The sequence below is a fragment of the Lichtheimia ornata genome (assembly GCF_029851405.1).
Source record: "Lichtheimia ornata isolate CBS 291.66 chromosome Unknown scaffold00013, whole genome shotgun sequence".
Taxonomy (NCBI): domain Eukaryota; kingdom Fungi; phylum Mucoromycota; class Mucoromycetes; order Mucorales; family Lichtheimiaceae; genus Lichtheimia; species Lichtheimia ornata.
Window position 1 is genome coordinate 539,653 of NW_026695333.1, and position 12,695 is coordinate 552,347.

Here is a 12,695-nt window from a genome sequence, read left to right on the forward strand (position 1 = left end):
ATCCAAATGTAAGAAAATCGATCATGCCTTTTGCAACAAAGCAAGTACTATTTTGAAAAGATCGTGGAATGTATATATAAGTGATGGATCATTGTTGTAGACCTTTTCATTGTGTACATTTAAGATAGAGGGGCATTGCAAGTAGTTGTCCGAACCGGACTTGAGTGCCCGGGGGTGGGGTTGTAAAAGGTGACCCATGACCTAGGTAAGCAAAACTCCTCTTTTGACACAAAAACATATACGATATGGCATTACGTGCATCGCTCCTCGGTCTCACTTCACGACTCACTTCATCAACATTGACCCGACCATTCTCGTCGTCAGTCGCCGCATTCGCACAACGTGGTCCCAACCCAGCAGTATCTGAAGCCACCACCAACAACCCCACTACTCCCACCTCTCCCCTTGCCGCCGATTTCACTACTCTCAAAGAATTATCAACCTCCCTTGAACCCTATGCTGGTCGATCTATAGGCAACGTCAACAATCCCAACGTTGCATACCGTAAAGTAAACGCCATTTGCCGCTGGAACAACGTTCAGCGCGAGATCAGAGCCAACCGTTACTATGAGAAGCCCACAGTTGCCAGAAGAAGAAAGAACATTGAACGTAACCGTAAGCTGTTTGGCGCTATGGTTGGCAAGAAGGTTGCTTTGATTATGCAAATGAAGAACCGGTAACGTATACTCATAATGTGGTTAATCATCATGTTGGCTGACAAGGTGTGTTTCTAGGGGCATGTAAATCGACACCGTATTGTACACCAAAAAAGTAGACCACGTATTCACACAGCATTGTATTTTTTCTCAACCCTGATACACTTCATTACATGTCAATCATTTGTTTTGTGGAGGAATGTAATCCAGCTTGTGCAGCAAACGAATATCATGCAACATTGTTGATGTGTGGCTTGTGGACTTCAGGGACAGGAGGATGGTGGGGAAGGTATTGAGAGTGATGATGCCGGTTGTCAAGACGACGATCATTGCATGGCAACGAGCTTGGGCGATTTCATCTTGTGACACGATCCAGGCAACAAACAAAATGAGGAATTGCTTATGTATGGGACTCGATCCAAACAACAACCGCACAAACAAAGAACATGCAAATTGGACAAAGGCATATGACGATTGTGTCTATCATGGTGACTGGATCCTTATGTTGGTTGACCAATGTACAACCTGATGCTTGCACTCCGCTGCCATTTGGTCTCACAAGACGTTGTTTCGTTGGTTCTTCTTTTCGCTTGTTATCGCCAGGGAAATGATACAGGGACGTGGAATGTTGCTGGATGTGTGATGGGGGAGTTGTCATTTATATGCGTCATGCATTTCTAAACAAACGAACAGCTTGATGGGACAGCGTTAGCCAAAGATTTATGCTCGTGAACATCTTCCTACAACGTAACAATAGATTTGATCCAGGGCACACCCACCACAAAAGCCTACCAATAAAAGTTTCTTCTACCATAAGCAAATCGAGTATAGTGTATTACAACCCATTGTGTGTGCAGCACGATAATAAAGTTGCTATCACGTAGTACGTGAGCAGGTGACAGATGAACCAGCACGTTTTTATACAATTTGAATCGGTCATACCAGCTTCCCCTCATCATCTTTTTTTTCTCTTTCTTTCTTTCCTTTATCAGCTTGTTTCAACCATGTTGCGAATGTACTCAGTGATGCAGCTTCAACAAGTTTGGAGCAACAAACCAGAGGCACAAGAAGACGTATTGCCACCCACCTCTCCAGTAAATGATGTACTACCTGCAGTGCAAGAGGAGGCAGCAGAGGATGATAACGATGCTGCTGCTGCCGGAACCAGTATGTGTATACAGTAGTTCATTTATCTATAGTTCTGATAGCACACACACGCACATGTTGTTGACTGATATGCAAATGACCCCCTCCCTATCGCATCAGCAGAGCCGAGCGAGTCAGCTATCGGGAAAGATGAGGACCAAAAGAAGGATAATGTGACACATGATGGAGAGGAAGCAGCACTTGTCAGTGGGGATGCCGTTGCTAAGCAACAAGTGGACAACAATAATGAATCGGGCCACAATCCTAAGCGCGATAGCAAAATGTCGGCAGGTTCGTCTTCCATTACAGACTCGGGCAGTAAGCTGGCAGCACATGCACTCCCATCACCTATCGTGACAAGGACAACTTCTACTGCTACGGGAGAGACATCTTTGCCAACAACACCCATTTCACCCAAAACAAGTCGATCTTCACAAATCCAAAGCAAGCTTGCTTCTCAACGTCGAAGCTTCTCTCGCAGGCTCAAACGCACGTTTTCAACCTCTTCCTCCAACAAAGGATAAATCATAATAATACATGTAGTCACCTATATACACACACATACATACATACAAGCGAGCAACTGGGGCCGCTACTTTATTTATTTCTATACTCTCCTCCCCCTTATCTTACTACTATTCTATATTCGTTGTTATACATTCGACGTTTTTACACATACATATTATTACGACCCACTGATGTTGATGATCATGGAGGGTGACCATGATATCACCAGGCACAATGCTTATTTTGGAAGTATTTGACTTTCCGTTGACGTTGGTGCTACTAAAACAGAATGCAAGCTGTGATGCAAGCATGATCACATGGTGATAAGGGTGGTGGTGCTTTTGGTGCATTCTTGTGCTTTTTATCCATGATGATGATGATGATGCAAGAGGAGATCCTTCTTACTGAAAATGAACACATGATTGAGAAGCTATATCGTGCATCATGCATCACACCGTATAAGATTCAAACTGCAGCAGACGAAATGTATATACAAGTATTATATGTATTCAAGGAGAGGGCTATTATACTGTATCTTAGATCCTTATCAAACGCTTAATTAATGAATAGATGGAGGATGATTGAAAGCTTGTGGCTGCTGATGTTGGGTTGATGAAGAAGTGGATAACATAAAGCCCATCGACTTTGCATGTTGTTTCGCGATAGGGCAATCTTTGTGTGCCACAATCAACGTCTTGAGATTCAGGATTTCTTCTCGTAGCCTTAGAATTTGGTGCTCCAATTGTCGGTTATCAGTATCCATGTATTCCACCTGATTCTGTAAATTGGTAAGCCATTGTTTTTTGCGTAAGCGACACTTGAATGCAGCTACAGGACAATGCATGTTGGTGAAACGGATACACATAAACCCTATTTCTCCTACTACCTTGGCGATTGCGTTCCAAGAACATTTGTCTACGTTGTTCATCATCACCATCATCGACGATGATAGTACCTTCAGTGCGTCTTCTTTGTCTTCGGGAAGTAGAGGAAGTGTTGGTGTTGGCGGACGATGGGTGTTGATAAGGTTGTTTAATCTCGGGCATACTACGCCGATGGGCCATTTGCTGGGAATTCGATGGCGACACAGGAGCTGCATAAATGGGCAGTGTCCCATTTGTAGGCGGTTGCCAAAAGATATCAGATGGATGCTGGTGGTGGTGAGGATGATGCTGTATATGACTAGGTGTGTTGATGCCACTACTAGTGTTGGACGTGGATGCTGTGGTGGGTGTACTTATAGCACTGGGAGGGATAAGACCAACCGATGGACTCGTCGATGTCGCCGGATGCAGCATTGAAAACATGGGATCGCATGAATGGGGATCGAGCCATGGGACTCCCATAGCTGTCAAGATGTCACCTTGTTTTGCAGAGGCAGCAGACGAGTAATCAGCGGTATCTTTATCTGTGAATGAGAATGATGGTGTCATTGTTGGTATGTGCATGTCTCTTCGGAATATGGCTTATGCATAGATTGCATATGGTTGATATCGTGCTTACCCATGGCCATTATGGTAACCATACAAGATTCTAGAATAACAGAGATTGGTGCAAGGAGAGAATTTGCCGACAGGGAAGAAGGTGGATGCAGAAGAAGGATAACCCACGTTATTATTATTGTGATTGAAACCACCCTACACTATCGAACATTTCTTTGGCTGGTAGCCTCCCACTCAGCAGCAAATGACGTTATGCGGCGTGATGGGTTTTTTGCGGCAAGCATTGGGCAACGATCAGCCCGAAAACGCACCTGAATCGAACATGCCCGTAATAGCAGCACTTTATCCTCGAACTTCCTATGTTTCTCGAATAAAATTATACCTCGCATGATTGTTCCATTTCGTTCGATTTAGGGTCCGGCATTCTAAGATGTCTACAAGCAAATCATTCTACACCTGCATTAACAAACAACGGTGGTAGCATTATGGATTGACTACCAATACAATGCACGGGCTCATGTGTAACTATCTTTTTATCAGTCGATCCCCTCAACCCCCCGCCTACGTGTTACCACCGCCTTGTATTACTCTTCTTCTTCATTTTGGCTGCCCCGCAATTTATTTCTATCCCTTTCAATAAAGAAGCCGTGGGATTTGCTTGATCATGCAAACAAAGAAATGATTGCCATTTTCCATGCTGATGGGAATATGCATCGCCGATCTATTGTTGTTGCTTCATCCCATTTCTCTCGTAATAATACTATGCTTCTCGGCCACCCTTGCTAATGAAGACATCTACTTGCCATTCAAGGCAGAATCTTTATTCTTCTTTCCAAACTCGGCACTCCACTCCACATCCAGACCCAAGAATCCTACATGACCACGTCTTTCGTTACTCATCCCGCGGCTTTTTCGACATGTTACTTGCTGTTGACGGAGTATTCTTGCAAATCATAAAAGGAAATCTATACCAGCAGCGGTTGATCATGACGATATCCAATCTCTCCTTCAAAGTGGAGTCCACGAGGTGGAATGGCAATGAGCTAGTACATAAATGAAGTATCTACTTTACAACTTTGTTATATATCGACAATGAAAATGTTCATTGTTTGCATGTCGTTATGGCTTATGCAAGGATAATCCAAAGGTAATCAGGCCCCGATCCACTGTTGCATGGCAACCAAGTATACACGCACATCAACATCTATCCTTCGCAGATACCAATTAAGACGTACAATCGCACGTGGGTAATGATTATGAGCTGATTGTGCAACAGGCAGCTCGTCTCAGTGACACCTTCACACACTCCCCATGTGCCTTTGACTCTGTCAAATCTCTCATTCTTAAAACGCTGTTGCCATGGACCCCCCTTGCACATAAACATAACTTTTGGTTTGTTTCTTTAGCGTGAAGCGTATGCTTTATAGTAACATGGGATATCCGAACGATGAATTGAATGCTAAATGCGCATGATCTATCCTCAACCTTGGGCCTTAGTCATCATATCGCACACAACATGCAGCACTACGCATATGATTGGGATTGGTATCGTACCGAGAAACGGGAATAAGCAGCATGATTGGATGGAAAGAGCTCAACGTCTCGTGAGAGGCTGGGAAATGGTTGGAAAATGAGCGATGGTATATTGTGGGGTGGCTCTGTATATGCCTTTTTTTCATTCAGAAGGAAGGTAAAGATGTAGGGAAAACGTCAAAATCATTGCAACAGCAAACTCAGGCCCCGCATGTATTGATAATATGATGAATATGCATACGTGTGATTGTTATTGGTAATGTGGAGGAAGAGGACATCAAACATGTAGACGCGAGCAACACACATGAATGATTCGGAATAGACCACAAAAAAGTGCAACAACCTTGTGCAGCCTTACGAAAGCAAAGTTGCAACGAAGATCCCTCTCATCTACATACGTGCATAACTATCACTATCGATCAACGAGCTTCGCAAGCGGTGCATGGTTTTATGTTTCACGGTGTCACGCGAATCTTACGTTAACCAGGAGCACAAGGACTTGATTCGATGGGATTCAGGGCAGCAAGGGCCCATTCACAGGCACAAGCGTTGGTATTGAGATGGTGATCCTACCTTTGTAACATGACACCCACGCGGATTTTGACTTGCTGCATTAGATTTGGAAGAAGGCGTGTGTGAAAACCATACATCTCTTCTCCACATTAGCTTTATCTTAACCAATCAACGGTTAATCCATCATCAAGAAACTCTCAGCCGCGCGCACATACATCCCATTGACTCGATAAATTTATTGTCTCCTACCTCCTTTCAGCCTGTCAGCCACCTCATCTCTTTCTTTTTTTGTTTTCTTCCTTTACTTTTTTCATGCACGCATCAACAACCCATTCCCATATCCACAAACAGCTCGAATTAGCGCTGCCTTATTCAAACAACAAGGGAACAAAGAAGACCCACACACCAGGTGTGCTCACCAAAACCTTCTCCTGTGACATTATGCTAATATACAAATTTCATTGTTATAAGGATTCCATCCAGCTGGGTATTCTCAAAAAGGTCATCCATCAACATGGAGCCTTTCTTCAAATAAACGCAAGTAAATGTTTAGAAAGCTATACGTGTCGTGTAGCTAATTTGGATTTGCATGTGAATGCATATAGACATACCCTTCCCGCAAAATTCTTCCCATAATGAATCATTCACTCCTACTCCAACTGCAGCAACGATTAGTCGTACCGATACAACAACAAGCTCTACTTCTTGTATTGATGAAAGTGAAGATTTTTCATTGTCGTCATTCACCTCAAGGGCGGTTATCGCATCTAAACGTGCAGCACAAAATAGAGCTGCTCAACGTGCGTTTCGACAACGTCGTGAACGATACATCAAGGATCTCGAAAAACGGGTCAAGGAAATGGCCGCATGGCCTGAAGAAATAGAGCATCTACGTTTTGAAAACAAACATCTCAGGGAGCATGTATCCATTCTTTTGCACCGAATTTCGGAACTAACAAGTCAACAAATGACACCGCCATTAAGCAGTGCAAGCAGTGCTGGTAGCTGCGATGCTGCAGTAACAAATCCATATCCTAACCATCATCCCGTACAACATATCACACAAGGCCCAGTGGCACAAGCGATTCCGCACCAATACCCTGGTCACCCACCACAATACAACTACGCTCTTGATGAGCCGCAAGTAGAACGTTTTTACCATCATGATATGCCTATCAGGAATAGTGCCCAGCAACCATCGTCATATCAGCAACATGTGCTTCAGCAACAACAGCAGCAGGAGAACGCATGGAACATCAACGACGACCTTGATTTAGATTTTCCTTTTGATCCATTCTTCGACAATGGAAGATGTGCAACCACAGCTATTGCTCCTGGAGAGCACCAAAGCAATTACAGTAATCAAGATATGCATACAATGGATATACAGCAATGGCAGTATTGCACGAGCACTTGACCAGTTGGTGGAAGCCTGCTATTGATGTCCTCAACAAATACCCTTTGAACAAACCACTCACGTCGAGAATTCCAATACCTCGCCCTCTATTCTTCTTATGCAACTCCCTCTTCCATTTTAGATTCTTCATTGTCGATGATTCATGTATATGACACCATTCCTTCTCCTTTTCCTCTTTTGTACGATACATATTTCTTCTTTTTGCACTCATGATTTCAATAATAGTAGTACAACAATTGTATTTCTTCGCATTCAATATATCACATGTAGTAAGATCTGTTTATCTTCTTCATCTTTGCTTAGCACTTGTCTTCCACGCGGATAATATCGACATGCTGGTTGTCGTCGTCATCGAGATCGTTCACAAGTCTATCGAAGGTGTTGTCATCGGGTGCTTGATCTTTGGCGTAAATGGCCGAGAAGACTTCGTTGTCTAATGTGGAGCAGTGTTGATTTAGCATATCGATTGTGTGAGGAGAACTTGATATCACTTACCATATTCAACCCATTCATAGAGGCCTTGGTTGTCTTCGAGAAGCTTGTAGTGGGCCTTGTATTCGGGATAGTTGATACCTTCAATGCCCTTTTGCTTTTCAGAGCCATCTTCAGGGTAGAAAGCAGCGTCCTCTGTGATAATGTTAGTTTCGCTGATAGGGTTCCCTCAACACATCCTTGACCACTTACCCAAAGTGTAATCGAACGTGTATTCATCATCGTCATGGCTGCTGTATTCAAGAGTGCCCACGACTTCAGCATGTCCCAAACGCTTGCCATCTTGATTGACATTGCAGCTAGCCTTTTGCTTGAGAGATGATCCTCCATCGTTGGTGAAATCAAAGTGCCAGCAGTCGCATGAGAAGCCGTAGGTCTGGGTCATGTTGTCAAAAGTCGACTTTACATTCTCAGTCATACCACCAGCATACCCTACATTCATCATGTTAGATCATCATCCAATGGATCAAGGTGTGTATGAGAGAGAAGAGAAACTTACAAGTGCCAAGGAGAGCGGAAACATCGTCATGATGGTTGTTCTCGGTGGTATCTTGACGAGTAGCCAAGAAAGGCATTGCCGATGCGGCGGAAATGTAGAAGAAGGCAAGGGTACCAAAGATTTGTTGTTTCATTGTTGTTGTTGTTGTTGATGTGATGAGATAATGTTGAAAAAGATGGATGGGATGTGGTGCTTTTATATCTTTTCAAAATGCCAAGAATATCGAGACATACACCTGCTGAGCAAAGCCTTGATGTGTGGTGTGGAGAGGGAAAGAAACTGCTTTTGGCAACAAGTATCCGAGAATGCACCGCCAAATGCATGACATGAGGCGTCGCTGGTAAATATGCTCGTGCACACGTCCTAAACCATTCATGGAAGACATCACTTGAGTTCTTGCATGTATGCTTGGACCAGCTGCCGTTGAACCTACAAGCATGTTATTGTGTCAGTGACGTGTTGTGGGGTGGTATTTCCAATGATTCCATTCTTTTTTTACATTACCTCAATGGCAGTGCGTTGCTTGGTAACCTTGACACGATAGGTCTTTGGACGTCTTTTGATAGCTCTTGGACCAGAAGAAGATTGCTCATCGGTCATTGTGTCAGCCTTGTCGCCTTCCTCCTGTGTCATGTCTGACATGATGATATTAACATCAAGGATCGATCACGTGGAATAAGCAATGAATCGTATTTACCATGGATATTTCCGGGACCAGGATCCGGCCGATTGTATTTGATGCGTAGCTCGCGGGCAAAGCGCACCGACGAATCATCTGATAATGGATACACCAGAACACCTTGTGCATTACGCTTTTGTTGATCTTCCACTACATCATTCATCGCTCAGCCTCAATGAAAATGCCCAACACAATGGATACTCTCTAACATTTACCTGTTGCATCAGTCTGGAACGAGACAACGGCAGGTGCATGTGCATAAAAATAGCGAGCACTGCTTGGCAACTGTAGATGGATGCGCAGCAAAACATGTTAGCCATAAGGGATCGATACACATACGCATACACACACACGCGCCACACACGTTACAACACTAACCTTCCTCCTTGCACCACCATCCTTTTGATGCTTCTCCATACACTTTCGTAGGTGAGACTCTTGCCCATCACGGGGCACCAGGTGGCGACGATCGAATGGACATGACACGCATTCCCTTTGTTCCTGCTCAACATGCGCAAATGAATATACCTCTTCCGATACTTGACAGCGGCAACCTACTTGAATGTACCAGTTCTTGAGATCTTGGCGATCCCAGTGCAATGCTGCTAGGATAGAGTCGATCTTGTCGTTGATGGCGGCGATGCGTTGGTTCATTTCTGGCGGAATAGAGTATGTGTTTGGGTGTGTGCGAAGGATCGGCTGAGCGGAAAAGGATGCCGATCTCTCAACAAAGATCATATGGCCATGTGGATCCAAACTTGCACATCCATTCGCTTACGTCAAAAATAGGTTGCATTACACGTCATAGGATCTTACCTCGGATTCCTCTTTTTCTGTTAAAACAACTACCATCACCATCCTTTGTGCTCAGCATCATTCACCACACCTTCCCCTTCTTGGATACATTATACATCCCTCTGTGTAACTTTTCTCTCCCTTGCTGATCACGTGTTTGGAAATGCTTAGCTACTTAGTCAAATCGATATAGCTGTATCGAATAAATGTCTTTGGTTTTCTTTTGATATGGTTGGCCATAATGCCAAGAGCTTCATAATCCATCACCATTGTTCATGTGTGATTGCTGTACGTGTTGCAATTCTTTTTATTACCACCAAGACGCTACATACATGTGGATGCTAGTCATGGCATAAAATCATTGATCCTCGTACGTTCGGATTATGAGTGGTTTACTTGAGAATGTGCTGTGGTGTTCATATGCGGATGAATGGTCAACATGATACAGTATGCCCATTTCGCTGTTCACGGCAATACGGCCTAAGATCAATCACCATATCGTCCACCGTATTGATAGCAAGCAAAGTTTGATCTCATCAACTGGGACCTTTTCTTATTAATGCCAACTATGACACATGCGTCGTATTCTTTATCAAACAGCTACCTACGTAAATGATATCAAAGGGCACACCTTTCGTGGATGATGTATGAAGAATCTCACCACCTTCCAACATGATGATGACTCAAAAATCCCTTCCTTCTGTTCGATGTGTGGCTAAAACACAACCCCACAATGTCAGTTCTATTGCTCATCTGATCAGCATCATTGCTTTGGTGTTACCATCAGCCACCAGCATGAGGTGAGAACATGCAAAAGCGGTAAGATTGGGAGAGATTTATCAAATTAGGCAGGGTACCATTGGTATGTGAGCTCATTACTTATCCATATGCTCCATAATCCTTGTGACAAGCACATTTATGGGAAGATACAGCGGTCATTTCTTGGCATTAGAAATGGGAAGTATAATTTAGTTTGGCAGAAAAGGAAAAGCAATCGCATTGTGGCTATCACAGGGCAAGCATCACTCGTTGATCGCTTTACGTGAGAAGCATCAACTTCACACGATGCCTTAGGAAATATACATACCTTTGACCATCTCATCCTCAGCATAATAGCTATATTGTACGTCCAACTACGTGTCTTTTGTGACGTGAGAACGATATGCATAAGATTGCAGCAAGGGCAATGCATGCCACCGTGCATTGATATCAAGACGCATATGCACGTGCAGGATTAAAAAGGGTCACTATGCATCGTTCTTATTATGTGTGATCGTATCCAAGGATACAAGAATGGGGTTTCTACTCTCCAAATTTATTTGGCAAGACATTAAACGGACGACGGAGAATATTATGGGTCTATTTTTTTCTATGTGACAAGCGTATATAATCTCATTAGTTGTTGGAGCCGAGGCAAGAATGCATTTCGGTATGCAAACCGAAGTAGCTAAGTAAAAACGATGCATCAGTAAACCTCCATACATAGTCTACAGTCACTCACTCATTATGATCATAAAAGCTGAGAGCAATAAGCTCTACTGAATCCGAGCACTTGCGGGTCTCCAAGCCATTAGCACACACGCCTATACAATCCATCCATGTTGGTATTGGCATGTATACAATCAACCAGCAGCTCATAAACTTACGTGTGGTGTTATTTGATTTGATCCAATACTCTTCACCAGGATGTCTAAAGCCAGCAAATTTGTGGGGTACATGGGGAACAGCTGTAAAAATGGTAAGCACAAGTTGGATGATACCATCGAGTAGCCTTATGCTTACAATCCATTTTGTTGATGAGCCTTGTTACAGGAATCTTGGTGCTTAGAACGTATTCTGCAAATGCCTTGTTACCAACACGAGGACCGCCTTGGGTATAAAGCTTGAGTTTATGTGCTGGTACACCACGCTGATAAAGATCCATGGCACCCAACATGGACGTGGCACCACCAAGCGAGTGTCTATGTATGGGTCATGAAGGGGTGGTTTGAATCGATGCTATCCTTTCCGTTATCATGTACGTGCTTACCCAGTAACAGCGATATTGTAGTCTGGGTACTTTTTGGCTTGATCCAGAACAACAGAGGTGATCTCATCAGCGACATCCATATAGGTAGCATAAAAGCCTAGTAATATGACACATTTAGATGCTTAGTGCTTTGACCCAAAACATGTAAAGGTCATTTGGAATTACCTTTGTGGACATAAGCGCCTTTGACAGGAGGATAAGACACGGGGAGAGCAGTGAAATCCTATACCTCATAGTTTAATATTACTGCCACTGAGCTCAAGATTTGTATGTATATATTAGCCAACTCACTGCTATCCAGCCTCTGATTGAATCGGTTCCTCTAAAGACAGCTACCACCTCCTTGCGTTCGTCATCTCTTACAACCATGGCATTGGTATCGTATTTCTTTGTCTTGAACGTTTTGATCAACTTGATGCTATCAAAGGCATCACAATAGGGGCAGCTCTCCAAATCACCACCAGGAATAACGGATGAGCAATACGCTGAGTATGACAATTGGAGGTAATGCTTCTGGATGGCCATATCATCATTGGAAGCGAGATGCACACTACCATCGCCACTACGTTTTTCGAGGGACGTTGTCGGTGCGGCAATAACAGCTGTAGCAGCCATTAACGTTGCTAGGATGGATGCTGTTGGGACTTTCATTGTTTGAGGATGATGCTGCAAAAGAGGATGAGAAGCTGATGCTGTCCTAAACTCCTGATTATCGTCATTCTTATAGTATTTGTCGTGAACCATAATACCGTAACACCGCTTTCGACGTTAACCAGCGGGGTACCTTTTCACATGTGGCGATACTGGATGAGTTCACATTAGTCTTCTAAGATCTGCATGGCGTTCACAAAGTTCACATTCCACTCTTTTTCTCCTGAACGTAAGGCTTACCACCGTATACGGTTATACCAATTGAAATCGGTGAAACCTTAATGGATAAATGGGTCATCATATGCTAATGGCATTGACAAGTACAAAAGCCTTATT

General features: G+C 43.6%; 7 protein-coding genes across 7 annotated transcripts; 3 read left to right on the forward strand and 4 right to left on the reverse strand.

The window, feature by feature from the left end:
* Nucleotides 1-245: 245 nt before the first annotated feature.
* Nucleotides 246-680, forward strand: O0I10_003954 (ribosomal protein S21; the record flags this gene model as incomplete). Its single annotated transcript, XM_058484020.1, has 1 exon — nt 246-680. The coding sequence occupies one exon, from the start codon at nt 246-248 to the stop codon at nt 678-680; it is 435 nt and encodes a 144-aa protein (XP_058345409.1).
* Nucleotides 681-1,660: 980 nt separating this feature from the next.
* Nucleotides 1,661-2,326, forward strand: O0I10_003955 (uncharacterized protein; the record flags this gene model as incomplete). The annotated part of the gene is made up of 2 exons (XM_058484021.1): nt 1,661-1,823; nt 1,923-2,326. The coding sequence occupies 2 exons, from the start codon at nt 1,661-1,663 to the stop codon at nt 2,324-2,326; spliced, it is 567 nt and encodes a 188-aa protein (XP_058345410.1).
* A 542-nt stretch (nt 2,327-2,868) lies between these two features.
* On the reverse strand, nt 2,869-3,742 carry O0I10_003956 (uncharacterized protein; the record flags this gene model as incomplete). The annotated part of the gene is made up of 2 exons (XM_058484022.1): nt 2,869-3,137; nt 3,196-3,742. The coding sequence occupies 2 exons, from the start codon at nt 3,740-3,742 to the stop codon at nt 2,869-2,871; spliced, it is 816 nt and encodes a 271-aa protein (XP_058345411.1).
* A 2,367-nt stretch (nt 3,743-6,109) lies between these two features.
* On the forward strand, nt 6,110-7,214 carry O0I10_003957 (uncharacterized protein; the record flags this gene model as incomplete). The annotated part of the gene is made up of 2 exons (XM_058484023.1): nt 6,110-6,206; nt 6,403-7,214. 2 exons carry the CDS (start codon nt 6,110-6,112, stop codon nt 7,212-7,214), a joined length of 909 nt encoding a protein of 302 aa, XP_058345412.1.
* Nucleotides 7,215-7,513: 299 nt separating this feature from the next.
* O0I10_003958 (uncharacterized protein) lies at nt 7,514-8,338 on the reverse strand (the record flags this gene model as incomplete). Its single annotated transcript, XM_058484024.1, has 4 exons — nt 7,514-7,647; nt 7,710-7,841; nt 7,899-8,138; nt 8,206-8,338. The coding sequence occupies 4 exons, from the start codon at nt 8,336-8,338 to the stop codon at nt 7,514-7,516; spliced, it is 639 nt and encodes a 212-aa protein (XP_058345413.1).
* A 251-nt stretch (nt 8,339-8,589) lies between these two features.
* On the reverse strand, nt 8,590-9,538 carry O0I10_003959 (uncharacterized protein; the record flags this gene model as incomplete). Its single annotated transcript, XM_058484025.1, has 6 exons — nt 8,590-8,634; nt 8,710-8,840; nt 8,903-9,034; nt 9,100-9,169; nt 9,263-9,385; nt 9,443-9,538. 6 exons carry the CDS (start codon nt 9,536-9,538, stop codon nt 8,590-8,592), a joined length of 597 nt encoding a protein of 198 aa, XP_058345414.1.
* Nucleotides 9,539-11,074: 1,536 nt separating this feature from the next.
* O0I10_003960 (uncharacterized protein) lies at nt 11,075-12,452 on the reverse strand (the record flags this gene model as incomplete). Its single annotated transcript, XM_058484026.1, has 7 exons — nt 11,075-11,126; nt 11,181-11,262; nt 11,326-11,406; nt 11,462-11,640; nt 11,709-11,805; nt 11,874-11,931; nt 12,000-12,452. The coding sequence occupies 7 exons, from the start codon at nt 12,450-12,452 to the stop codon at nt 11,075-11,077; spliced, it is 1,002 nt and encodes a 333-aa protein (XP_058345415.1).
* Nucleotides 12,453-12,695: the final 243 nt, after the last annotated feature.